Below are 26542 nucleotides of genomic sequence, written 5' to 3'. Positions count from 1 at the left end.
GTCGGTCCCTCACTCATCTGCCGCGTTAGGTAGCGCTGCAGCTAGCAGCCCGTGGAGATGCACACACTTTGAATGAAAGTCGTCAAGCCTGACACTTTTAGCTTCTTACAATATATGAACAGTTGGTGTATCTAGCGGGACTTTATCACACACTTGGACAACATTCATACATTTGGCGACAGGAGGGAAGGTAAGACACGTTTGAATTCATGTTAAAGTAGACCACGTATTTCTGGTCAGACAGGTATGTTAGCTAGATAGCATCACGTTACTTTCACTCAACTACTACGACATTTATTTGAATAAGATACGTGTTATCATACATTCGTCGTTTGCTTCTTAAGTGTTAAAATCTTTGTCGTGCGGTTTTTTTTTTTTGGTGTCTGTGTGCTAGCTTCCTGGCTAACCCCTCATATCATGTTGCATGTCATCCCGTCAAGCCTGCTCGCTCATTTGGGGAGTCGCGCTAACGCAGGGTCACCAACCAGGGGCGCCACTAGGGATTTTGGACACCATGAAAAGAATGTTTACAGGGCCCCCAACACATCATTTTTTAAAATGTCATCATCATTAGGGGCCTCTCTGGGCCCCCCTCCATCATGGGACCCTAGAATCCGTCTCCTTAACCCCCCCTCCCCCTTTTTCGGCGCCCCTGTCACCAACCTTAATGTTTAAATCAGGGGTCACCAACCCTCCATCCATTTTCTACCCCTTATTCCCATTTGGAGTCGCGGGGGGCGCTGGCGCCTATCTCAGCTACAATCGGTCAGAAGGCGGGGTACACCATGGACAAGTCGCCACCTCATCGCAGGGCGGGTCACGAACCTTAATGTTTAAATGTTTAAATCAGGGGTCACCAACCTTAATGTTAAAATGTTTAAATGAGGGGTCACCAACCTTTTTGAAAGCAAGAGCTACTTCTTGGCTACTGATTCATGCGAAGGGCTACCAGTTTGATACACACTTAAGTAAATTGCCAGAAATAGCCAAATTGTTCAATTTACCTTCAATAAATAAATCCATCCATCCATTCATTTTCTACCGCTTATTCCCTTTGGGGTCGCGGGGTTCCGCTGGTGCCTATCTCAGCTACAATGGGGCGGAAGGCGGAGTACACGCTGGACAAGTCGCCACCTCAACGCAGTAAATATATATATATATATTAATATATATATATAAATGGATATTTCTGTCCGTCATTCAATCGTACATTTTTTTTTTCTTTTACGGAAGGTTTTTTTTGTAGAGAATAAATGATGAAAAAACACTTAATTGAACGGTTTAAAAGAGGAGAAAACACAAAAAAAAATGAAAATTTAATTTCGAAACATAGTTAATCTTCAATTTCGACTCTTTTAAAATACTAAATTCAATGGAAAAAAATGAAGAGAAAAAACTAGCTAATTCGAATCTTTTTGAAAAAAATAAAAAAAATAATTTATGGAACATTATTAGTCATTTTTCCTGATTAAGATAAATTTTTGAATTTTGATGACATGTTTTAAATTGGTTAAAATCCAATCTGCACTTTGTTAGAATATATAACAAATTGGACCAAGCTATAGTTCTAACAAAGATGAATCATTATTTCTTCTAGATTTTCCAGAACAAAAATTTCAAAAGAAATTCATAAGACTTTGAAATAAGATTTAAATTTGATTCTACAGATTTTCTAGATTTGCCAGAATATATATTTTTTTATTTTAATCATAGATTTGAATAAATACAGTATTTCACAAATATTATTTGTGGAAAAAACAGAAGCTAAAATGAAGAATTCAATTAAAATGTATTTATTATTCTTTACAAAAAAAAAAATACTTGAACATTGATTTAAATTGTCAGGAAAGAAGAGGAAGGAATATGTGTTTAAAAATCCTAAAATCATTTTTAAGGTTGTATTTTTTTCTCTAAAATTGTCTTTCTGAATGTTTTAAGAAGCAAAGTTAAAAAAAATAAATGAATTTATGCAAACAAGTGAAGACCAAGTCTTTAAAATATTTTCTTGGATTTTCAAATTCCATTTGAGTTTTGTCTCTGTTGGAATTAAAAATGTTGAGAAAAGCAAGACCAGCTTGCTAGTAAATAAATACAATTTAGAAAATAGAGGCAGCTCACTGGTAAGTGCTGCTATTTGAGTTATTTTTAGATTAGGCCAGGGGGGGACTCATCTGGTTCTTACGGGCGACCTGGTGCCCGCGGGCACTGCGTTGGTGACCCCTGCGCTAAATCTTGTGCATTTGGGTCTAGAAGGTATTTCACTTTAAAGTCCAACTCTGCCGCTGACCGCGCTTGTCTTTGTGTGAAGGAGCGACTGGGCGGCGTGTGTGACAATGCGGCGGCTCACGGCGCAGCTCTTCGCCGGGCTGCTGGCAGCGGTGCTTGTGCGGTGTCGGGCGGACGGCGGCGGCCCCAGTCTGGCTGAGAGGGTTATCTGGGCTGTCAACGCCGGAGGGGAGTCGCATGTGGACGTGCACGGCATTCACTTCAAAAAGGACCCCTTGGAAGGGAAAGTCGGTAAAGGTGAGTGACAGATGTTGTTGCTTTTCAACCACTGTGCCGTGGCACACAGATGTGCCGTGGGAGATTATCTAAATTCACTTATTTGGGTTAAAAATATTTTTTGCAAAGCAGTAATTCTAGTCTGCAAATGATGTGTCGGTGCTGTCTAGAGCTCGGCAGAGTAACCCTGTAATACTCTTCCATATCAGTAGGTGGCAGCAGGTAGCTAATTGCTGTGTAGATGTGGGAAATGGCAGAGTGCAGGTAAAAAGTCATCTAATACTTAAACCAAATATAAACAAAAGGTGAGTGCCCCTAAGAAAAGGCATTGAAGCTTAGGGAAAGTAATGCAGAACCAAACTAAAACTGAACTGGCTACAAAGTAAACAAAAAAAAAAACTGAATGCTGGACGACAGCATAGACTTACTGTGGAGCAGACGGCGTCCACAAAGTAAAACCGAACATGACATTGAAATCAACGTTTCCACAAAGAAGGATAAAAACAACTTCAATAGTCGTGATTGCTAAAACAAAGTAGGTGCGGGTAATATCGCTCCAAGGGAAATACCAAAAATGGAGAAAAAGCCACCAAAATAGGAGGAGCGCAAGACAAGAAGTAAAAGACTACACACAGGAAAAGAGCAAAAAAGCTCCAAATAAGACAGGTGGTGACAGTACACCTACTTTTAGACAAGAGCTATAGTCATGCATGCTTGCTTATGCTTTGAAGTCATATCCAACAATTGCCACGACCACTTTTTACTGTCAACTGAGTTTCATTATTCAGATATTTGTGCTGGTGGTGTGCATCCACGTTTTTTTCAGCACATAAAATGTGCCTTGGCTCAAAAAAGGTTGAAAAACACTGAATTACTCAACAAACGGCCATTGACAGCAACGTACTCTATACCAGTCTTTCTCAACCTTTCTGGAGCCAAGGCACAGTTTTTCTTTGAAAAAATCCCGAGGCACACCACTAGCAGAAAACATAAAAAAAATTAAACTCAGCAGCCGATATTGACAGTATTAAGTCGTTCTCGCAATTGTTGGATATAAATGCAATCCATAAGCAAGCATGCATGACTATAGCTCTTGTCTTAAAGTAGGTGTAGTGTCACCACCTGTCACATCACACCCTGACTTATTTGCACTTTTTTTTTGTGTTTTCCTGTGTGTAGTCTTTTACTTCTTGTTTAACGCTCCTATTTTGTTGTTGATTGTCATGTCGTGGACGCTTGTCTGCTGCTCCACATGCTGTAAGTCTTTGCTGTTCAGCATTCTGGTTTTGTTTACTTTCCAGCCAGTTCAGTTTTAGCTTCATTTTGCATAGCCATCTCTAAGCTTCAATGCTTTTTCTTAGCAGCACTTTGTTTATTTATAGTTTAAGCATTAGATACCCTTTTACCTTCACGCTGCCTCCCGCTGTCGTCAGCATATTGTGATCACGACAAACCACGTTCTGGACGTCCACAAAGTAATTATCTACCTGCTGCCATCTACTGATAAGGAAGAGTATTACATTGTTACTCTGCCGCGTTCTAGACAGCACAAACACTCAACAACGGCACATTATTTGCAAATTATAATTACTGGTTTGCCAAAAATATTTTTAACAGTTAGCTGGAATGACATCATCTCCCACGCACACCAGACTGTATCTCATGCCGCACCACAGTGGTTGAAAAACACTGCATTATATTGCCAAAAGTATTTGGCCACCTGCTTTGACTCACATATGAAGTTGAAGTGCCATCCCATTCCTAACCCATAGGGTTCAATATGACCTTTTGCAGCTATGACAGCTTCAACTCCTCTGGGAAGGCTGTCCACAAGGTTGCCGAGTGTGTTTATAGCAATTTTCCACCATTCTTTCAAAAGCGCATTGGTGAGGTCACACACTGATGTTGGTGGAGAAGGCCTGGCTCTCAGTCTCCGTTCTAATTCATCCCAAAGGTGTTCTATCAGGTTCAGGTCAGGACTCTGTGCAGGCCAGTCAAGTTCATCCACACCAGACTCTGTCTTCCATGTCTTTATGGACCTTGCTTTGTGCACTGGTGCACAGTCATGTTGGAAGAGGAAGGGGCCCGCTCCAAACTGTTCCCACAAGGTTGGGAGCATGAAATTGTCCAAAATGTTTTGGTATCCTGGAGCATTCAAAGTTCCTTTCACTGGAACTAAGGGGCCAACTCCTGGAAAAACAATCCCACACCATAATTCTCCCTCCACCAAATTTCACTCTCGGCACAATGCAGTCCGAAATGTAGTGTTTTCCTTGGTCCCCTCTCTGTCAGTTTACACGGCGTACCGCTTCATGGCTGAGTTGCTGTTGTTCCCCTGCTCTTCCATTTTCTTATAATAAAGCCGACAATTATTTTGGAATATTTAGGAGCAAGGAAATTTCACGACTGGATTTATTGCACAGGTGACATCCTATGACAGTTTCACGCTGGAAATCACTGAGAGCGGCCCATTCTTTCACAAATGTTTGTAGAAACAGTCTCCATGCCTAAGTGCTTGAATTGAAACACCTGTGATTACGACACCTGATTCTCTTCATTTGGATGGGTGGCCAAATACTTTTGGAAATACAGTGTACATTTCCAGAAGACACATCTGCATGGTCTAGTTTCCGCAAATAACTACCAAATAATGAGGAGTCAGCAATCCAGTGCATGTCAGGTTCAGAGCCCCGCCCCCTCTCAAGCATGCTTGCAGAGAGGCAGGTGATAAGATCCAATTGTTTGTTCCATGGCTAGAACAAGCTGCAGTGCAAACTATGTAGTAGTTTGCTATCTGACACAGGAGGGTTCCGTTTCAGTGAGTGCAGGGGAAAAGGTCAGAGCTTGCACAAGTGCAATGTGGTCTTTCAGTAGATTCATACTGTAGTCTTCCTTAGTTTAAAGGGGAACTGCAATTCTTTTGGAGTTTTGCCTATAATTCACCATCCTTATAAAAAAAGGAACATAGGTCTTTTTTTTTTTTTTTTTTTTTGCATCATTGCGTCTCTTCCGACCATAAAAGCCAACAAATAACAAACCAAAAAGTACCAAAAATACTCTATTTATCATTTGTGACCTGAGTATTAAACAAGTATAGGCGATGTTATTATAAGCACTACTCTTAAGGACCTAAATTTTGCGGTGCATTGTCACAGAGAGGTAACTTCCTTAGGCTGCTGGATTGACATCATCAGCTGCTTTCTCGCCTCGAAGCTTGAGAATGTTTATTCTAGATTATAAATCATGCCTCTCACCTGGTTAGTAAAAGGATATGGACATGCACTGAGATGTTGTACTCTTTCACAAACAACCAAGAACCGGAAATGGCGGAAAAAAAGACGCTTTGTTCCATTCCCCTTTTTTCTTTGCTAGGATTACGAGTCATTTTTCATGTAAACACGAATATATGAACATCCTTTCAGGCAGCATCACAATGTAAGCAGACATTGTACAGTAAATGATGTTTAACCATGTTTGTTGGCTCTCCTGATGTCTGCAGTCAGTAGTAAGCACAGATGTGGTGAAGGAAAAAGCTAAATTTGTGAAAAGAATACATCACCATACGCTTAAAATGAAAAAACTACATAAGTTATGAATGTGGCTGTTATGTTACATACATACTTGTAAAACCTTGATGGAAGTGTTTGGATATGTTTAAGCACTTTACAAGTACAATCGAGCAACTCCCTTAGGCTCCATTGTGAGCAGAGTTTTACTTATATGTATTTGCTCGAGTGCATAAAAAAAGAAAAACATGTTTTTGTTTTATATAAGAATTGTAAATGATGGGCAAAATTCAAATAAAAGTGCGATTCCCCTTTTTAAATATGATTTGATTATCCTTTGTAGCATCGGATTATGGGATGCGCCTGCCGATCCTCCGCTCCAGCCCTGAGGATCAAGTTCTCTACCAGACCGAGCGCTACAATGAAGACACTTTTGGATACGACATCCCCATTCGTGACGAAGGCGACTATATACTAGTAATGAAGTATGCAGAGGTTTACTTTGCCCAGTCACAGCAAAAGGTATGGCAGCAACATTGAACTGTGCTAAAGTCAAACCAGCTATGTCATTTTTCTTGTTTATGAACAGACGTTGTTGTATTACAGGTGTTTGACGTTCGACTAAATGGCCATGTGGTTGTGAAGGACCTGGATATCTTTGAGCGAGTGGGTCACAGTACCGCACACGATGAAATAGTGCCCTTCTCCATTAGACGGGGCAAGCTGAGTGTACAAGGAGAGGTGTCAACTTTCAACGGCAAGCTCACAGTTGAGTTTGTGAAGGTAAGTTCTCGGCTGTCTTGGACTGAGGATTTTTATAGTGGACTCTGATTCGTCGTCCATTGTTGACCATCAGTCAAATCTATGCTGGCGGCTTTTTATTCTAAGAGCACAGCTAATAGGGATGGATCCCCTTAAGTGGGTTGTGATGACATGTAATGATTATGGTTTAACTTTATTTTTATTTTATTACAGTTGCAATGTGACACACCACATATTTCCAGTTTCTAATGACATGTCCGAAAAGTAGTGGAAAGAAGCAGAACTTTTTTAATCCTACTCCTTTTCCATTCCATAGCAATTACTAACACATTTAATTAACGTCCTGTTCTAAAATTGGACACAATTAAACTCCATAAATAATAAAGTTGTCAAAAAATATTGAAGTAAGTTGTAATTCACATAATGAGATAAATAAGATTGTCATGTTCAAGATGATTACCAGGATTCTTCTTTGATTTTGAACAGTTTCTTAATCTGGATCATAATGGTACATTATTTGATTTCTCTGCTTAGTCCACTCCATAATTTAATTCCATATACTGATATACAACAGGTTTTAAGTGTTTTACGTGGCTACAAACGTTTCAAATTATTGTTTTCTCTAAGCTATATTTCTCCTTTTGTTAAGAATAATTGTTTTACATTCTTTGGTAGCAGGTGATTGTTTGTTGTTGTTTTTACATCACTCATAGTTTGAAAATTCACTTTATCGTTGAATTTCGAAATTTTTGATTCAATCAATATTTTGAGAGTTGTTTGTATCCACTCATGCTAACTAATCTTTTTTGTAACACAATTAGTGAATGTAGTGTACATTACTTTTGTAGTTATTTCCTCATATTTAGACACAGTAACTCAGATATGGTAGCACTCCAGCAGTTAATTCATGTATTGCTTTATTAATTTTTGTTGTATTTCTTGTCACATTATCTTGTATACATTGCTTGTTTATATGTATGTAAATTAGTTTAGATCTTTAAGAGCCAATAGAGAGACTAACCTAACAGTAGTCTGTTGTTGTGTCCAGGCGTACACGCAAAGAGATGGCAGATTGATCCATTTGTCGATATTGGGTGGTATCGGTATGTGATCAATGATAGCATGATTAGCTCGATATTTTCACAAAATTTTTTTTGTCAATTTAGTTATTGTTTACAAATTCAGAGAATACGTTCCTGCACACAGGAGGACGTTCAGGAAGAAAACCAAATTATTTAAATAAGTAGTACATGATAGTTTTTGCTTGTACTGTTGACTTGATTTTGTTGAACCAATTGACAGTATAAAAAGAGAATCATCTAATCATGAATATTTCAAAGTGAAAAGTATTGGCATCAGTGTAGGGATTGTTTTTTTAAATAGTCATTTAAAGATTAGTGAGTAAAGTAAAGATTAGTAACGATTAGTCGACTATTTGTGGAAGCTCTGGTCTTAATTGAAGTGGTTTAATAGGTAATGAATGTGATCAGTATCGTTATCGGCTTACAGCATTCATGGATGATCGGATTCGGCAGCGTAAAACCCTGAACGGAACATCCCTAATGTCTTGTCCTCGGGCCGTCTTATCGTGCATGGCTCCCGTATCTTTCAGCCTCGCAAACACTTTGTTCCACCTGTTTCCCATATTATTAGATATCATTATTACCTGATTGTCGACTCTCTTCCACATCATCCTCCTCTGCATTTGTTGTGGCTGGTGTGTGTCTATGCTGTTGTTGTGAAGTGTGGAGGTTAGCGATGGTGTTCTTATCTTGTCTTGCGAGCAGTCGTCTACAGTTGTAAATCAGCTTTTTCAGGAGTTAGTTTTCCCTGCCAGATGACGTTCAAGAGTGTGGTGTCAGCAAACACATTCAGAGGTATGGTCAAAAGCTGTCCTCGTGAAAAGTACCAAAATAGTCAGAACATTTTTGAACTTGTTAAGTTCTTTCCAGACTCTCCTTCTTCGCAGGAAGTCGCTTAGCACAATTGAAAAGAAAAAACGGGGAGACACCTTGTGTGATGTCCTGCAGAGTGGATAAAGAGTTGATTAACAATGTTAAAAGAAATTAGGGAAATAAAATGTGAGGAGAACATTATTTATGGTGTTTGCATTGGCAATTAGCCTTTCAAATACATATTGTGGCAATCTTGAGCCAACAGGATTGGTCAGAGGTAGTAATATGGTTTGGTTCTTTATTCGTCAGCAATATGCACAAATATGTATTGCCGCATTGTACCATTTTGCCAACTTTCATAATACAAAGCACTAGAAAGACTCCAAAATAATCCACACAATCAGAATAGGATATGTCTTTTAATGAATGTAATCGCTATGCCTGGACCGATAATACATTTTGCTGGAAGATATATTGTTCAACAAGTTATTGCCGATAAACATGAATATCAGCATTAGTTTGAGACCAAATTAAGCACTAATGTAATCATAATATATGAAGTATTCTAGCATTTCTTTCAAATGCAAGATAATATAATAATAATCTTTGATATCCCTTTTTTTACCATTGTACTTGGAAGGTGAGTAACTTTTAACGACTGGTATCTTATATAAGTACACAAACAATAAATATAAAATTGACTCTGTCTCTGATAGCAAAAATTGAACTTCAATAAATATTGAACCTCTTTTTTTTTTCCCCATTTGGAAAAACCTGCTGTGGGAGGATTGTTTGGTTGTTGCTTGTTGCTTGGGGGCGGCATGGCGTAGTGGGTAGAGCGGCCGGCCAGAAACCTGAGGGTTGCAGGTGCGCTTCCCACCTATTGACATACAAAGAATCGCTGCCGTTGTGTTCTTGGGCAGGACACTTCACCCTTTGCCCCCGGTGCCGCTCACACTGGTGAATGAATGATGAATGAATAATAGGTGGTGTTCGGAGGGGCCGTAGGCGCAAACTGGCAGCCACGCTTCCGTCAGTCTACCCCAGGGCAGCTGCGGCTACTGATGTAGCTTACCACCACCAGGTGTGAATCAATGATGGGTTCCCACTTCTCTGTGAGCGCTTTGAGTATCTAGAAAAGCGCGATATAAATCTTAAGTTATTACTTTTCAACAAATTGGTCATGCGTGTTGGCTTGTTTCTGTTGATGGGCTCACCTTGCTAATTGGACACTGGACATTTGGCTTTGCAATCATCTTTTTTCATTGTATTTTTTTATACGATTACGGTGCTTTTATTGTATCCTGCGTGTGCGTAAGTAGCGGTCCCACCTTCACCCACTGAGACAAAGATTGTAGATGAGTGACACAAGAGAATTCACTCATTTAATTCTGCTATTAAATAACCATGTTTTGGTGCTGAGACGATGCACAGAACTAACACTCTTGCACCATGTTTAAAAGCAAAGGACAAAGGAAAATGCACACGACGGACTTGGCACTTTATCAATGTCCACAGAGTTATCCAGTTCATTTATTGTTCATTTAATTAATTTTATTGACTTTTGGCCCAAGCCTAGCAATCACTCCTCCGCCTGGAATACCGAGAGTAGATGATAGTCTTTTTTACATACTAGACATGTAGATTGTCTCTGATTGATTGAAACTTTTATTAGTAGATTGCACAGTACAGTACATATTCCCTACAATTGACCACTAAATGATAACACCCCAATAAGTTTTTCAACTTGTTTAAGTCGGGGTCCACGTTAATCGATTCCGGGTAACATGTGCGAGTGTTTATCATCTACTCTCGGTATTCCAGGCGGAGGAGTGATCGCTAGGCTTGGGCCAAAAGTCAATAAAATTAATTAGTTAAATCAAAGTATAGACCAGTTTTACACAAAATTAGGGTTTCCTCACTTTTTATCTGTGCTGTGCTGCAATGGATACATTTGGACTGGCATAAAAGTTGTGGTACTATGTTCATTGCTTTAGAGCTGCAACCATTAATCAAATCATTAGAATTTTTTTTTTTATAACTTCTCATTGATTAGTTTGCAAAAGGATTGTGGATGTTTGCTATAGTTTGTTCCACCAGCAGAATGTGATCATTTTATAATCTTTCATTCACACAGAGGTTTTCTTTGTGTCAAGTTTTGTCCTTTTAAAAGTGAGTCATGCGCTAAATTGACCTTTTTCCAAGGATGCCTTTCAGTTGTTGTTTTTTCTAAACCGTTATGGCTGTGTTTATAAAATATACATTAAAGCTGTTCCTTAAATCCAACCTAGATTGGCAATGCTATACATACTGCTTACAAACACTGACACACAAATATCCCGTTGAAAAGGCTATTTTGATCCTACAATTGTCATAAAGGGGAACTGCACTTTTTTTTTTTTTTTTTGCAATTTTTCATTCAAAATCCCTATTTAAGAGCAGAATAGATATTTCCATTTTTTATGCCATCTAATTTGTAATCTACAGCAAGTATGTATTGGTATTTATTTTGATCCTTCAATGTCAGCTCTTCACCTACTTCTACTTCCTCGACTAATTCAGCAAACGTTGGATTGTTCACCCACTAATAGGGAACTTGAGCTGGGTTTAAACCGTCGTGAGACAGGTTACTTTTACCCTGTTGCTAATGCGTTATTGCAGTCGTAAGGTTAGGTGGAACACAATGAAGCTAATGGAAGTTATGTTCCCTCTTGAGAAGGCAGTCCTTCTCAAATAGTGGGGCGGGCAGCTCGGTGCGATGCCAGGGGGGTCGTGTGTGTCTTTGGGGAACATGGTTTTTTTTCCATAGCAGAATATGATGAAGCGTATGTAGCACTTGGCTTCACTGTAACCATGGTGGGAGACAAGGAAAAGCCAGTGTCTTGTTTCCTTTAATGTTAATAAACCGGCAATATTATACAGAGGTATAGTATTAACAATTTTTAGACAAATTCAGTGGCGGGCTGTGCGTTTTCCACCTAGGCCTTCAGTGTTGTCCGACTTCAATAATTACCTTTCAAAATACCATCTTTGATGTCACAACATGACCATTGCTGGAGAAATACAATACAGAAACACATTTACGCACTACTGTGGATTGAATCACTGCAACAGTGTACAAAACAGGTTATTTTCTGGTGCATTTAAAAATCAATAAACCCGCATCAGTAATGAAAACATTAATCTTATGTGGTACTGTTAAAATAAAATTGCAAAAAACATTAAACGTGAAAAAATTAAGAAATAAAATATTAGAACTCACAATTTGTAGAACCCATTGGACGGCATATAAGCCAGTGGTGCCCCTCGTCGATTCAAGTGGAAATGGCGGGCATTTCCCCTCACTGACACCGTCTCACAAGATGTAGCATCTTTTTAAATATCCTTCTTGAAAATGGCCATGCAAATATATATCTGCCACCCAACCTAATCAACGTTTTTTTCTCCTTCTTTGTAAGTCAACACTTCCTGATTCCTGCTAAATTGCAACTTAGCAGGAGTGACAAGTGAGTATCCAATCACAGTCTCGTTGACCTCAGGCTACCTAGATAGTAGAGATGCGGTCTCATCCGCGGAGTCCGCGGATAAACCGCGGGTCGGGCGGGTGACATGACGAAAAAATTGATTTTAATTAAATTCAGGCGGGTGGCGGTTGAACCATCCGGAAATATTTGATATACATGGTTCTGGGATCGGTATCCTTTGCCATTCAATGAGCCATTAAAGACCCGTGTCACAAAGCGAAGAAGACAATAGGAGACGCTATTATTCTCTTAAATGACTGCCGGCAGTCACCCAGATATTATTTGGGCGTGCTATGAAGCCATTGGCTTTGTCGCCTTCTACAGCATGTACCATCTGTTTGTCAGTCCAGCATCATGTTGTGTGGTTTGCGTGGCAACATGCACACGACTGCAAGGTATACTGGGTGACACAGAGTACACTAATGGTTGTGATATAAACAATTTTAACACTCTTAGTAATATGCGCCACGCTGTGAAGCCACACAATACAAGATTGACAAACACATTTCGGGAGAACATCCTCACAGTAACACAACATAAACGCAACACAACAAATACCCATAGTCCTTTGTATCTGTGACAATTCCTGACTATTTTAAACACCCCGCTAAGGCCTTACTGACAACAACTTGTGATCTGATTGGCTATCGCAACGGTTTATCACCTGTATGTGCCCGTTCACTTACAGTCCACTGACGCCTGCATTGTTGATTGTGAAATCCTCGGGCAGATTTGGTACAGCATGGCAACATAAGCTAGCTGGATTCTGATTGGATACAAACTCTAATCTAAAAACAACACTGGAAGGAGCATAATATGACATGAAGACAATATGAATACTTGTATATATTTAGGGAAAGTACATTTAAAAATATTTGTATCTTTAATTATGATCATTTGGGGGGGCACAAAATACTTTCTTCTTCCTGGGGGAGGGCGTAACCGAAAAGATTTGAGAAGGACTGCTCTAAGGTGTGCTCCTGTGCAGTTGCGCACTGCTTATGTGTCCTCTGCTCACAGCAAGCTTATGCCAGGCACAAAATAAACACATCATTTATTCTGTACCGTATTGCAAAGCAAGTTTGTGTGACTGATGGCAGCATGCGGCCACAAAAGGTAAAACAATGTTGGTCAGCGCTGCTCAGCTTTTGTAACGTCTGTCGAGACACTTCAGGGAGGACAGGAAGTACATCGATCACTTAATTGAGCAAAACTGTTAGTCTATAGCTAATATAGATGTCTATGTGCTTCCTTCATTGTAACAATTATAAAAGGCTTTACATTTTTTGAAGCTCCACACAGATTTTTGTTTTGTATTTTTGGTCCAATGTGGCTCTTTAAACATTTTGGGTTGCTGACCCCGAGTATAGTAGAATGTTGTGGTCATTAACAGAGAAGTTGGTCAACTTTAAAAATCAACTTAGACCGGGGCGTTTGTTTGCACTCACTTTTGTGATTAGTTCTTCATCTAAACGTGAAGATATAAACATTCCGGCAGTCGGCATCCCACTGAGTGCAGACATCGTATAGTAAGTGATTGTTTTATTATTATGTTCATAGTTTGTATTTTTTGTTTAATACTTAGCAATGGTGCTATTTTCTGGATCTGCTTCTAAAACCTTTTGCTCATCCTCCTTTTACTCAGAGTCAAAAATACAAGGTTCTGGATCATCATTTGTCCCAAAGTAGTGTTTGGCGCTCATGACATCTGTCATGATTAGTGGTAGTTGTTATTGTTGGAAGAAATGTGATACGTTTGTAAAATGTCCGCACCGCCACATGATTAAAATAAGCCAAATGCGTAACTATTACATGTTATTATGTATGTGACTGTTACTCTATTACATTGTGTGTAGAAAATATGGATTTGGGATGTTTTTTAGAGCGCTGTATAGGTGGAATAGAGTGAATCCCATTACCTGCATTGTTAGCTGACTTTTGCAAGTGAAATGCTTGTGAAATGTTCAGTGTGGATGTTAGAGAGATGTAAATTAAACGACACGAGGGACGCTTTGTAAGACGTTTTGTACATTAAAGATAATCTGATGGAAGTCAATATATGATAAACCATCTCATGTTTGCTTTGTTGTATAGGTTACAAAGTTAGTGTAAGTATCATCAATTAATTACATTTATATTTACAATATGCTAAGGTCCAATAAAATTACCTAAAGTCAGAAAATGGCCTCTGGGCTGCACATTGGTTAGCACTGATTTATATGTATCTATGTATTTTTCATTGATTAAATAATGGCGTTGTGTAAACAAACAAATCTATTTCAGCCTGAAGTACTTTTAGAAAATGGATTAATTTCGAGAAAAATAGTTTTAGCAAATTGGGAATCCCTCATAAGGGTTGAAAAGTATTGTGTTCTTCTCATGCTAATGCTTTATGCTGCTTAACTCTTTTGTATTTCAGGGATATTATGATAACCCCAAGGTCTGCGCTCTCTATGTGATGAAAGGAACACCAGAAGGTAGGTCTCTAAAGATGTCAAATTATTGCTGTATTTAGTATTTTAGATTAGGTTTTACTTCTAGCTCTTTTCACCAAGTCTTCAGAGTTTTGTCAGTCCAATAAACCTTACAGTGTTTTTCCTAAATGTGTTTATTTTTGTTAAACTTGGACTGCCACAGAAATAATTGGAGTCTGTTTTTATATTTACTGGTATTTCCCAACTCAGGAGCGCAAGATGCACCTACTAAATGTTTCCATATATTAGCAGCACCAGACTATAAGCTGCAGATATGTGTTGTAAAATGTTTTATTTATACAGAGAGTTTAACAGGTCCAAACAGGTCCTAGGTGAGTGATCAGACAAAGAGCAGCTCAAAGACTTCTATGGAATTACAACGAAATGAACCCAGATTTCCCTCGCCCGGACGTGGGTCACCGGGGCCCCGCTCTGGAGCCAGGCCCGGAGTTGGGGCACGATGGCGAGCGCCTGGTGGTCGGGCCTGTTCCCATGGGGCCCGGCCGGGCACAGCCCGAAGAGGCAACGTGGGTCATCCCTCCAATGGGCTCACCACTCATAGGAGGGGCCATAGAGGTCGGGTGCATTGTGAGCTGGGCGGCAGCCGAAGGCAGGGCACTTGGCGGTCCGATCCTCGGCTACAGAAGCTAGCTCTTGGGACGTGGAACGTCACCTCACTGGGGGGGAAGGAGCCTGAGCTAGTGCGCGAGGTAGAGAAGTTCCGGCTGGATATAGTCGGACTCACCTCGACGCACAGCAAGGGCTCTGGAACCAGTTCTCTCGAGAGGGACTGGACCCTCTTCCACTCTGGCGTTGCCGGCAGTGAGAGGCGACGGGCTGGGGTGGCAATTCTGGTTGCCCCCCGGCTCAAAGCCTGTACGTTTGAGTTCAACCCAGTGGACGAGAGGGTAGCTTCCCTTCGCCTTCGGGTGGGGGGACGGGTCCTGACTGTTGTTTGTGCTTACGCACCAAACAGCAGTTCAGAATACCCACCCTTTTTGGGTACACTCGAGGGAGTACTGGAAAGTGCTCCTCCGGGTGATTCCCTTGTCCTACTGGGAGACTTCAACGCTCATGTTGGCAACGACAGTGAAACCTGGAGAGGCGTGATTGGGAAGAATGGTCGCCCGGATCTAAACCCGAGTGGTGTTTTGTTATTGGACTTTTGTGCTCGTCACAGTTTGTCGATAACAAACACCATGTTCAAACATAAGGGTGTCCATATGTGCACTTGGCACCAGGACACCCTAGGCCGCAGTTCCATGATCGACTTTGTAGTTGTGTCATCGGATTTGCGGCCTTATGTTTTGGACACTCGGGTGAAGAGAGGGGCGGAGCTTTCTACCGATCACCACCTGGTGGTGAGTTGGCTGCGATGGTGGGGGAGGATGCCGGACAGACCTGGCAGGCCCAAACGCATTGTGAGGGTTTGCTGGGAACGTCTGGCAGAGTCTCCTGTCAGAGAGAGTTTCAATTCACACCTCCGGGAGAACTTTGAACATGTCACGAGGGAGGTGCGGGACATTGAGTCCGAGTGGACCATGTTCCGAACCTCTATTGTCGAGGCGGCTGATTGGAGCTGTGGCCGCAAGGTTGTTGGTGCCTGTCGTGGCGGTAATCCCAGAACCCGTTGGTGGACACCAGCAGTGAGGGATGCCGTCAAGCTGAAGAAGGAGTCCTATCGGGTTCTTTTGGCTCATAGGACTCCGGAGGCAGTGGACGGGTACCGACGGGCCAAGCGGTGTGCAGCTTTAGCGGTCGCGGAGGCAAAAACTCGGACATGGGAAGAGTTCGGGGAAGCCATGGAAAACGACTTCCGGACGGCTTCGAAGCGATTCTGGACCACCATACGGCGCCTCAGGAAGGGGAAGCAGTGCACTATCAACACCGTGTATGGTGCGGATGGTGTTCTGCTGACTTCGACTGCGGATGTTGTGGATCGGTGGAGGGAATACTTCGAAGACCTCCTCAATCCCACCAACACGTCTTTCTTTGAGGAAGCGGTGCCTGGGGAATCTGTAGTGGACTCTCCTATTTCTGGGGCTGAGGTCGCTGAGGTAGTTAAAAAGCTCCTCGGCGGCAAGGCCCCGGGGGTGGATGAGATCCGCCCGGAGTTCCTTAAGGCTCTGGATGCTGTAGGGCTGTCTTGGTTGACAAGACTCTGCAGCATCGCGTGGACATCGGGGGCGGTACCTCTGGATTGGCAGACCGGGGTGGTGGTCCCTCTCTTTAAGAAGGGGGACCGGAGGGTGTGTTCCAACTATCGTGGGATCACACTCCTCAGCCTTCCCGGTAAGGTTTATTCAGGTGTACTGGAGAGGAGGCTTCGCCGGATAGTCGAACCTCGGATTCAGGAGGAACAGTGTGGTTTTCGTCCTGGTCGTGGAACTGTGGACCAGCTCTATACTCTCGGCAGGGTTCTTGAGAGTGCATGGGAGTTTGCCCAACCAGTCTACATGTGCTTTGTGGACTTGGAGAAGGCATTCGACCGTGTCCCTCGGGAAGTCCTGTGGGGAGTGCTCAGAGAGTATGGGGTATCGGAATGTCTTATTGTGGCAGTCCGCTCCCTGTATGATCAGTGTCAGAGCTTGGTCCGCATTGCTGGCAGTAAGTCGGACACGTTTCCAGTGAAGGTTGGACTCCGCCAAGGCTGTCCTTTGTCACCGATTCTGTTCATAACTTTTATGGACAGAATTTCTAGGCGCAGCCAAGGCGTTGAGGGGTTCCGGTTTGGTGGCCACGGGATTAGGTCTCTGCTTTTTGCAGATGATGTAGTCCTGATGGCTTCATCTGGCCGGGATCTTCAGCTCTCACTGGATCGGTTCGCAGCCGAGTGTGAAGCGACCGGAATGAGAATCAGCACCTCCAAGTCCGAGTCCATGGTTCTCGCCCGGAAAAGGGTGGAGTGCCATCTCCGGGTTGGGGAGGAGACCCTGCCCCAAGTGGAGGAGTTCAAGTACCTAGGAGTCTTGTTCACGAGTGGGGGAAGAGTGGATCGTGAGATCGACAGGCGGATCGGTGCGGCGTCTTCAGTAATGCGGACGTTGTACCGATCCGTTGTGGTGAAGAAGGAGCTGAGCCGGAAGGCAAAGCTCTCAATTTACCGGTCGATCTACGTTCCCATCCTCACCTATGGTCATGAGCTTTGGGTCATGACCGAAAGGATAAGATCACGGGTACAAGCGGCCGAAATGAGTTTCCTCCGCCGGGTGGCGGGGCTCTCCCTTAGAGATAGGGTGAGAAGCTCTGCCATCCGGGAGGAGCTCAACGTAAATCCGCTGCTCCTCCACATCGAGAGGAGCCAGATGAGGTGGTTCGGGCATCTGGTCAGGATGCCACCCGAACGCCTCCCGAGGGAGGTGTTTAGGGCACGTCCAACCGGTAGGAGGCCACGGGGAAGACCCAGGACACGTTGGGAAGACTATGTCTCCCGGCTGGCCTGGGAACGCCTCGGGATCCCCCGGGAAGAGCTAGACGAAGTGGCTGGAGATAGGGAAGTCTGGGCTTCCCTGCTTAGGCTGCTGCCCCCGCGACCCGACCTCGGATAAGCGGAAGATGATGGATGGATGGATGGAGTTTATAATTGTGTATTTACATACCGTGTTTGTTTCCAGTTGGTGTCTTTAACATGGCAGTAAAACTGCTAATCATACAAAACAGAAGCCAGCTCTCCAATCAGATTCAATAACTCCATGGTGACGTCTTGGTGAATTTAATAAAGAACTTGTGAAACTGAAACAATATAAAATCCATTGTAAATTAATAATACTAACACAGGCATTCAAACATGTTAGATTATGAGCTAATGCTAACAACGCTAGCTTCATCACATTACTATAGCACGTACAAATGTGCATGAAAACATCACACATGGAACAGTTTAAGTGGGTAAAAATGGCTTTAGTTATATTTTAAATCTTACAAATGTTGCTTGGAGTAATGAATGAAGAATCCATATAAGTAAAAACACTATGGACAAATAGAAGATGGAACGGCACTTGTACTTCCAGTTCAAACAGCAGGAAACACTGTGTATGTTCTCACAACACAACAACTGCAGTGAGCCAGCTCGTCAAAACGATGTCGCCATAGCACAAACATTAACACAACATTTCAGTGTATTTGCATGTGAAAGTATCTGAGATAGGCTCCAGCGACCCCTGAAGGGACATGCGGTAGAAAAAATGGATGGATGGATGCATGTGTTTTATGAAAACTATTTGCATTATGGCTGTGGCTGTCAGTGAACAAAAATCCATAAATTATCCGCACCGTTTTATAAGTCGCCGGGTTGAGGGCGTAGGACAAAAGTAGAAAACGAGCAATTATAGTCCAAAATTTACAGTAAAATATTTAATCAGGTATTTCCTCTACTCCCATGTTCACCTTAGAGGTAGTAGTCTTTAGGCAACTCATTATTTCATTGTGATTCTTGGGGTGACTATTCAATTCAGATTTAACTCTCGATTCAACATGATTTTCGTATATATTATTTAATTTATAAGTCAAAACTTTTTAAAAAGAGTTACAGGTTTCAAAAACTTCATTTGACTGTTGACGTATGATTTAGATGCGTTGTGTTGGCCTGAAAAGCCTCTTTTAAAAAATTTATTTTTCAAATTTTGTTTGCAAAAATTACAGAATGTTAATCAAATGAACAAAAATAGAGCAACTCCAACCAGATCCCAGCTTTACAATATTTTGGATAAATAAATACAGTAGGGATGCACCGATTAATCGGTAACCTAATATATTCGGCCGAATATGGCAAAAAAAGCCACATTCGGCCTTCGGTGGAATGAGTTAAAAACAAGGCCGAATAGTGGCGTGTGACGCAATTTTTTGACGCGGTGACGCAATTTTTTGACGCGGTGACGCAATCAACCAACGTGCAGTGACGTTGGGATATGTTGTGTACCTGTATAAGTGTATGAGGTTACAAGCACACACTTATTGAGATTTAGTGGGGCCTCTGTTTACATTATTAGCCTGTTGTGTAGGCTACCTGTATAAGTGTATGAGGTTACAAGCACACACTTAATTGAGATTTCCTTGAGCCTTCTGTTTACATTATTAGCATATCTACTGTGGCTAAGCAGACTTTTGCCAAAAGGACAATAATTCATTTGTTGTGGGTTTATCCACTTTAATGCACTTTATTTTTTTTTGGGGAATGCATGTTTTGTTTGAAGGCCTAATATAAATGAAAAACTTTGTGCTTTTTTTGAAAAGCAAAGGCTACTGGAATATTAAAAAAATGTCAATATTCAATAAAAAAATACTTTATTTGAAAAACATGTCTAAATATTTTTCTAGGTTATTTATGCAATATAAAAAAATTGTGAAAAACTGCATTCATTATTCGGTATTCGGCCTTCGGCCAAGCGTTTAAATTTTATTTGGCTTCGGCTTTCATTGCGGTGCATCCCTATAATACAGTATTAAAAAAAGAAAAAACTAAAATGAATGAAAGCAACAGTATCAAAATTAACATTTTAAATTCAAAAATGTATCCTTTTTTTTATTAATTCTTGAAAATGATCAATCGTTTTGAATTGGAATAAATAGAAATTGTAATTTGATGTTATTGTTCAGCCCTCGTAAAGATGTTTCATGTCAACAGATGTACCAAAACTGCAGCCTCACCCTGGCTTGGAGAAGCATGAGGAAGAGGAGGAAGATGGCGAGGTAGGAGATGACGTCGGGAAGAAGAAGCTGCCACCAGATTCCAAGCTCAGGGTCCAGTCGGGCCCCCGAACACCAAACCCATATGCGGCCGACAACAGCAGCCTGATGTTCCCCATCCTGGTGGCCTTTGGCGTCTTCATCCCCACATTGTTCTGCCTCTGTCGGCTGTGAGCCTCCAGCACGGACAGGAAGACTGTGTGACAGGTGAGGTGGGGGTGGAGGTGTGGGTGGGGGTGGAGGAGGTCAGAGCGTGCACACCACGTGGAGGGAAATGTCCACCACGCAGGACAATATGAAGACCAAGAACTGTGGTCACATGGTGTGGCCAAGAAGAGCAAGTGTTGCTCATCCAACTTTTCTTTCACACTCATCATAATCTTCATCATCATCCAGCAACAGGGTGCATCCAAATAAACCACAAGATCAATCATGGAGTTACAGCCACCATCTTTTTCACTCTTTGGCTTCAAGTCCTGTCAGTCCTGTCAGTCCCGTGCACGCCTGCCACACCGCGACAGGGATTACATCATCAAAGTACAGTGCTACCTCCGTTTTTATTCATTCAATCCCATGGAAAATGTCCATCTAATTAAGCCTTCCAGACACCCTATAATATTAATACAAAGTACATGTTATAGTCAATACTTACAGTAGTAATAATGCAAGATACATACACACTTTATAGTATGACTTATTATAGAAAAAGTAATGTGAACGACATGTAAATATTACGCCAAATACATTTTATAGTGAATATTATGTTATAATAATGCAAAATACATATAAATAGCAGCACAAATGTCATAGTGAATACTAAGTTATAATAATGCAAAATAGATATAAATATCAACAAAAAATAAATGTCACAGTGCAGTGTTTTTCAACCTTTTTTGAGGCAAGACATATTTTTGTCATTAAAAGATCCGGAGGCACACCACCAGCAGAAAAGGTTAAAAAATGAAACTCCGCCAAGTCGTTGTGCTTTATTTTGAGTTTGTTGGTGTTTTCCTGTGTGTAGTGCTATAGTTCTTGTCTTGCGCTCTTATTTTGGTGGTCCTTCCTGTTTTGTTGGTGTTTTCCTGTTTCATGTCTTCCTTTTAGCGCTATTCCCCGCACCTGCTTTGTGTTAGCTAGCAAGGCTATTTAAGTTGTGGACACCATCTCTGCTCCACACGCTGCAAGTTTTTGCTGTCGTCCAGCATTCTTTTTCTGTTGACTTTGTAGCCAGTTCAGTTTTACTTTCGTTTTGCATAGCCATCCCTATGCTTCAATGCCTTTTGCTTTCCCTTTTGTTCATCTTTGGTTTAAGCGTTATACACCTTTTTACCTTTTGCATATTGGGTTCACAACAAACCGTCCCCATCTCACCCGACACATTCCGACTTTTACAAAGCAATTAACTACCTGCTGCCACCTATTGATATGGAAGCGTACTACATGGTTACCCTGCTAAGCTCTAGACAACACAGACACTATGGAACGGCACATTATTTGCAGATTATAATTAATATGCCCAAAAAATATTTTTGGGACCAATTAGGTGAAGTTGCATAATGTCCCACGGCACATTTGACAATATCTCACAGCACACGTGTGCCGCGGCACAGTGGTTGAAAAACACTGCCATAGTGAATACTATATGTCAAATACATATATCAACAGATGTTATAGCAATAAATCAAAATACTTACAAATGATGAGTAAGATTTATAAGTCAACATTTGCCTTTATTGAAGACTTGTCGGCAAAGACTGCGATGATAATAGAGGCAGAATGAGAAAAGACACCACCTTTGTGCTTCGAGTTATTTTTTTTTTCTTCAATTTAATAGTGTTTCTTACCTTCTTTATCAAAGTGCTGGCACTCGCAACTTTTTGCGGCCCCACGGTGGATTACTTTGTACACAATTTTTTTTAAATGATAACAGATTGTATATAAAGACAATACGAAAAATATGGTGTACAAAAACTGAGATATCACTGTACTAATAAGGTAGGATCCACTTTACAATCCAGACATTTATTTATTCCCTTTATTTCCACCAAAAATTTCACATTGCTTGATTCTGTTTGAACCTGTCAGAAAAGTTCATATTTCAACCATTTTTTTAATTGCCTTGCATTTCCTTTTTCCCCATTTCTGAGGTGTGTGATCCAGTTAGTGGCCTGATGAGTGCACCGTAGTGGCAAGAAAAGAAGAAGCACAACATGACTAATGTTTACTTGGCATCTGTTGAAATCCCAGCAGCCTTTTAAAAACCTCTTGTCTTAACTCCTCTATCAACTTTTGTTTGCCTAAGCTAACATTGTTATCTTCAAATGGCCATCTTCTTTTAGTCGTAGGCCTGTCTTACGATGCCTGAAGTGTGTTTTTTTTTGTTTTTTTTAATGCTTGTGTGAAAAACAAGGCCATCATGTTGTGGATCCTTCCTTGCGACCATTTCCACCATTCATGAGGTGGCAGTTTAGGGGATGACGTCATCTTCCAGGCCAGTGCTTCTCAAAGCTTTTTCACCACAGAAAACATTTGGCTCTCCAAACACCGCCATCATTTAAACAATAAAATACAGTAGCGTAGCAGGTCTTAATATTCATTAAAAACCAGGTTGTACAATATTTTTGGCCACTGTAACCTGACACACAGTTTGAACAGTAACACTGCGTGTAATTAGGTGTACAAGTTTGAGAGTCACTGCCTTTGAAGACCTTTAGAAAAACCTCCAATAATTCAGCATGTTTGCTCTGTGCTGGTGTCCACTGTGGCATGTGTATATAAAGCTACAAATCGCATTTTGGACACGTTTGGATCATGCAATATAACGGTTCTTATCACATTTGTGTGGGGGGGGGGGGATATATTGTTTGCTTTGTATCTATTTTTTAATTGTCTCTAAAGGAAGACCTGTGGCCTTTCTTCACGAGAGGTACAAAAGCCTGACAAATGAAGCGGCTCTGGCAAAAGTAATAAATTAGCATATATCTTAAAAAAAGAAGTGGGCTCTTCCATCTGTATTTTGTGTCATTTCAATCTGAAGACATGTTCTGATACACTTTTGTGTTGATTTGTTGCCTCAGGATGTCATTTCTCTGGTGTGACTGAGTTTTGCATTGTGTCATGGCCTTGAATTATGAACACATGAATTGTGCTCGGCCGTCATTTCCCTCCTGTGTGCCACCGCGTCGTCCTGCTCAAAGCAGCCAAAGCTTGGTCATGCATTTCAACAGACAGTCAAGAAAATAAGTGTTTGAACCCCCTGCTATTTTGCAAGTTCTCCCACTTAGAAATCATGGAGGGGTCTGAAATGTTGACAGTAGCTGCATGTCCACTGTATGAGAGAGAACCTAAAAAGAATCATCCAGAAATCACAATCTATGATTTTTTAACAATTTATGTGTGTGATAAAGCTGAAAATAAGTATTTGAACACAAACATTAATATTTGGTAGAATAACCTTTGCAATTACAGAGTTCAAAGGTTTCCTGTAGTTCTTCAGCAGGTTTGCAGAGACTGCAGGAGGGGTTCTGGCCCACTCCTCCACACAGATCTTCTCTAGATCACTCAGTTTTCTGGGCTGTCGCTGAGTAACACAGACTTTCAGCTCCCTCCAAAGATGTTCAATTGGATTTAGGTCTGGAGACTGGCTAGGCCACTCCAGAACCTTGATATGGTTCTTACGAAGCCACTTGGTTTTCCTGGCTGTGTGCTTTGGGTCATTGTCATGTTGGAAGATCCAGCCATGACTCCTCTTCAATGATCTGACTGAGGGAAGGAGGTTTTTGGCAAACTCTCACAAGTCATCCTCTCCTTAATACAGTACAGTCGTCCTGTCCCATGAGCAGAAGAACACCCCCCAAGCATGATGCTTCACAGTAGGTATGGTGTTCTTGGGATGGTACGCATCTTTTTTTGTTTTGTTTTCCAAGATGGCGCTGCTCTAGTGGCTGCTGTTGGCAGGAGCTCTGTGCTCTTGTCATCCTTTTGTGTTTCCCTCTTGTTTTCATGTCTTATTATATTTTTTTGCCTTCTGGTCCGGGACCCTTTGGGACTGTGTGACAAGGGGTGGTACTTTCATGACCTCTGTGGTGCTTTTTTTGTGGACTTCTGGATCTGCCTCCCGGGAGCCTTTTGGCCATGGAGACCAGCTGCTGGGTCTCTGCCACACCGGAGTCGGTTTGGAGGGGCTGGAGGAGATGTGGATGAGGGGACAGGACTGCAGAGTTATCACTGAGCGCTGGGACGGAGAGGCCTCGCGGTGTCTTGACTGGGTGAGCAGGTGTCGGACACCTCAGTCACCTTGGACGTATCCTTGCTCATCCATGCGGACTGGACACTGGCCGAGAGTGGAGTCGGCTGTCTTGGTTGCTTTGTTGGGTCTGCTCCTGTCTCTGACCATGCTCCCTCCAGCCCAGCAGACGATGATGGCGTGGAACACCGCAGTGGATATGTTTCTTTTACTTTTTATTCATAGCTGTATGTAGAAGTGTCTGGTTGTATCTGCTGCTTTAATGTCTTTCATGTCCTTTGTGTTCTTTGATGTTTCCCTCTTACACACATGTAAAAGGGATGTGTTCCTTTGCTATGACTTTCCTCCTCTCCAAGGTTCTCATAGTCATCATTGTCACCGATGTCCCACTGGGTGTGAGTTTTCCTTGCCCTTATGTGGGCCTACCGAGGATGTCGTAGTGGTTTGTGCAGCCCTTTGAGACACTAGTGATTTAGGGCTATATAAGTAAACATTGATTGATTGATTGATTGACTTGTTTTTTGTTTTTTTTCCCTTGGCCTCAGTCTCTACCCCCTCTCCAGGGCTCAGGCTAAGACCGATTTTTTTATTTATTTTATTTTAATCTTCTATTTTTTTCTCCCATTCCCCCCCCCCCCCCCCCCTTGTTTACCTGTATCTCATCTTTTTTGTAAGGGGCGCTGGAAGCCGGCAGACCCGTCAGCGATCCTGTTCTGTCTCCCTGTAATGTTTGTCTAAACTTGAATGGGATTGTGCTGAAAATTGTAATTTTCCTGAAGGAACTCTCCTGACGGAATAAATAAAGTACTATCTAATCTAATCTAATCATCCTTTTTCCTCCAAACACACAGAATTATGACCAAAAATGTCAATTTTCATGTGTATCTTGTAAGGGGTGCACAGGTGTGTTTATGCAGCTAATGACCTCACACAGGTGCATCTGAGTCAGGATAATACAGTGGAGTGGAGGAGGACTTTTAAAGCTGGACTAACAGGTCTTTGAGGGTCAGAATTCTAGCTGATAGGTGTTCAAATACTTATTTTCAGCTGTATCACACAAATAAATTGTTAAAAAATCACAGATTGTGATTTTTGCATTTTTTCTTTTTAGGTTAACTGTCAAATAGTAGACATGAACCTACTTTGAAAACTTCAGACCGCTCCATGATTTCTAAGTGGGAGAACTTGCACAATAGCAGGGTGTTGAACTACTTCTTGTCTTCATTGTCTTCCCAGCCTGTTGTGTTGTCCACATGTTGTTGGAATGCAGATGTGCTCTTTGTCTTTTCAAACCAAAGACTGGCTGTCCAACACGGCGTCTTGGCGTCAAGAAATCAGGGAAGTAAACGAGCCATTCCCCCTTTTCATCACATCGCTCTGGGGTTTTTATTTCTAATCCACTCTCTGCTTCTTCCTTGCCTTGTCTGTCATTTTGAAACAGTTTGTACACCAGCTGATTTGAAGCGGAGACTCGACAAAAACACCTCGGCTGGCGTCTCCACCGTCCGAGCAGCGTGTGAGATAGTTTGTGTGTGAAGCTACTGAAGGACATGTGCAGAAAGGGAAGGGATTCACCTGGCCAAATTCCTTCGAGATCCACCCAGGTAATCATTTTTGCAATGCAGTCTGCTGAAAATGACGGAAAGTGCCATTTTTCATAGCAGCAGACGCTGTGGTCAACTGGAATTGGCACAAAACACATTTCAGGATGTCCAACACATTACTGCCATCTCCCAGTTTGCCACGTTTCATGTGTCAGGTACACCGCGGCGAATGGGGCCCGATGAATCCCCTTCCTCTTGTGCATGTAGAAAATGTTTCTAATGTACTGTACAAATATATACCTGATGTGTTGGCCTCAAGGCGGCAGCAAGAAAATGGAGGCTTACTAGCGTGTCTGCAAGTGCTGATAAATGGCTCTCTTTTTAATAAATGTGCTATTTTATCA

General features: G+C 41.7%; 1 protein-coding gene across 1 annotated transcript; it reads left to right on the top strand.

Moving 5' to 3' along the window:
* mlec (malectin) lies at nt 1-26542 on the top strand. The gene is made up of 7 exons (XM_061907183.1): nt 1-190; nt 2309-2523; nt 6352-6530; nt 6615-6791; nt 14609-14666; nt 20287-20555; nt 22496-26542. Exons 2-6 carry the CDS (start codon nt 2334-2336, stop codon nt 20520-20522), a joined length of 840 nt encoding a protein of 279 aa, XP_061763167.1. The 5' UTR covers nt 1-190; nt 2309-2333; the 3' UTR covers nt 20523-20555; nt 22496-26542.

The sequence above is a fragment of the Nerophis ophidion genome, linkage group LG07, assembly GCF_033978795.1.
Source record: "Nerophis ophidion isolate RoL-2023_Sa linkage group LG07, RoL_Noph_v1.0, whole genome shotgun sequence".
NCBI lineage: Eukaryota > Metazoa > Chordata > Actinopteri > Syngnathiformes > Syngnathidae > Nerophis > Nerophis ophidion.
This window is presented reverse-complemented; position numbering and strand designations above follow the sequence as displayed.

Coding starts and splice junctions, on each gene's coding strand:
- mlec (XM_061907183.1), top strand. CDS start 2,334: ATGCGGCGGCTCACGGCGCAGCTCTTCGCCGGGCTGCTGGCAGCGGTG. Junction 6,531..6,614: donor TTGCCCAGTCACAGCAAAAG/GTATGGCAGCAA, acceptor GTTGTATTACAG/GTGTTTGACGTTCGACTAAA. Junction 14,667..20,286: donor GATGAAAGGAACACCAGAAG/GTAGGTCTCTAA, acceptor TCATGTCAACAG/ATGTACCAAAACTGCAGCCT.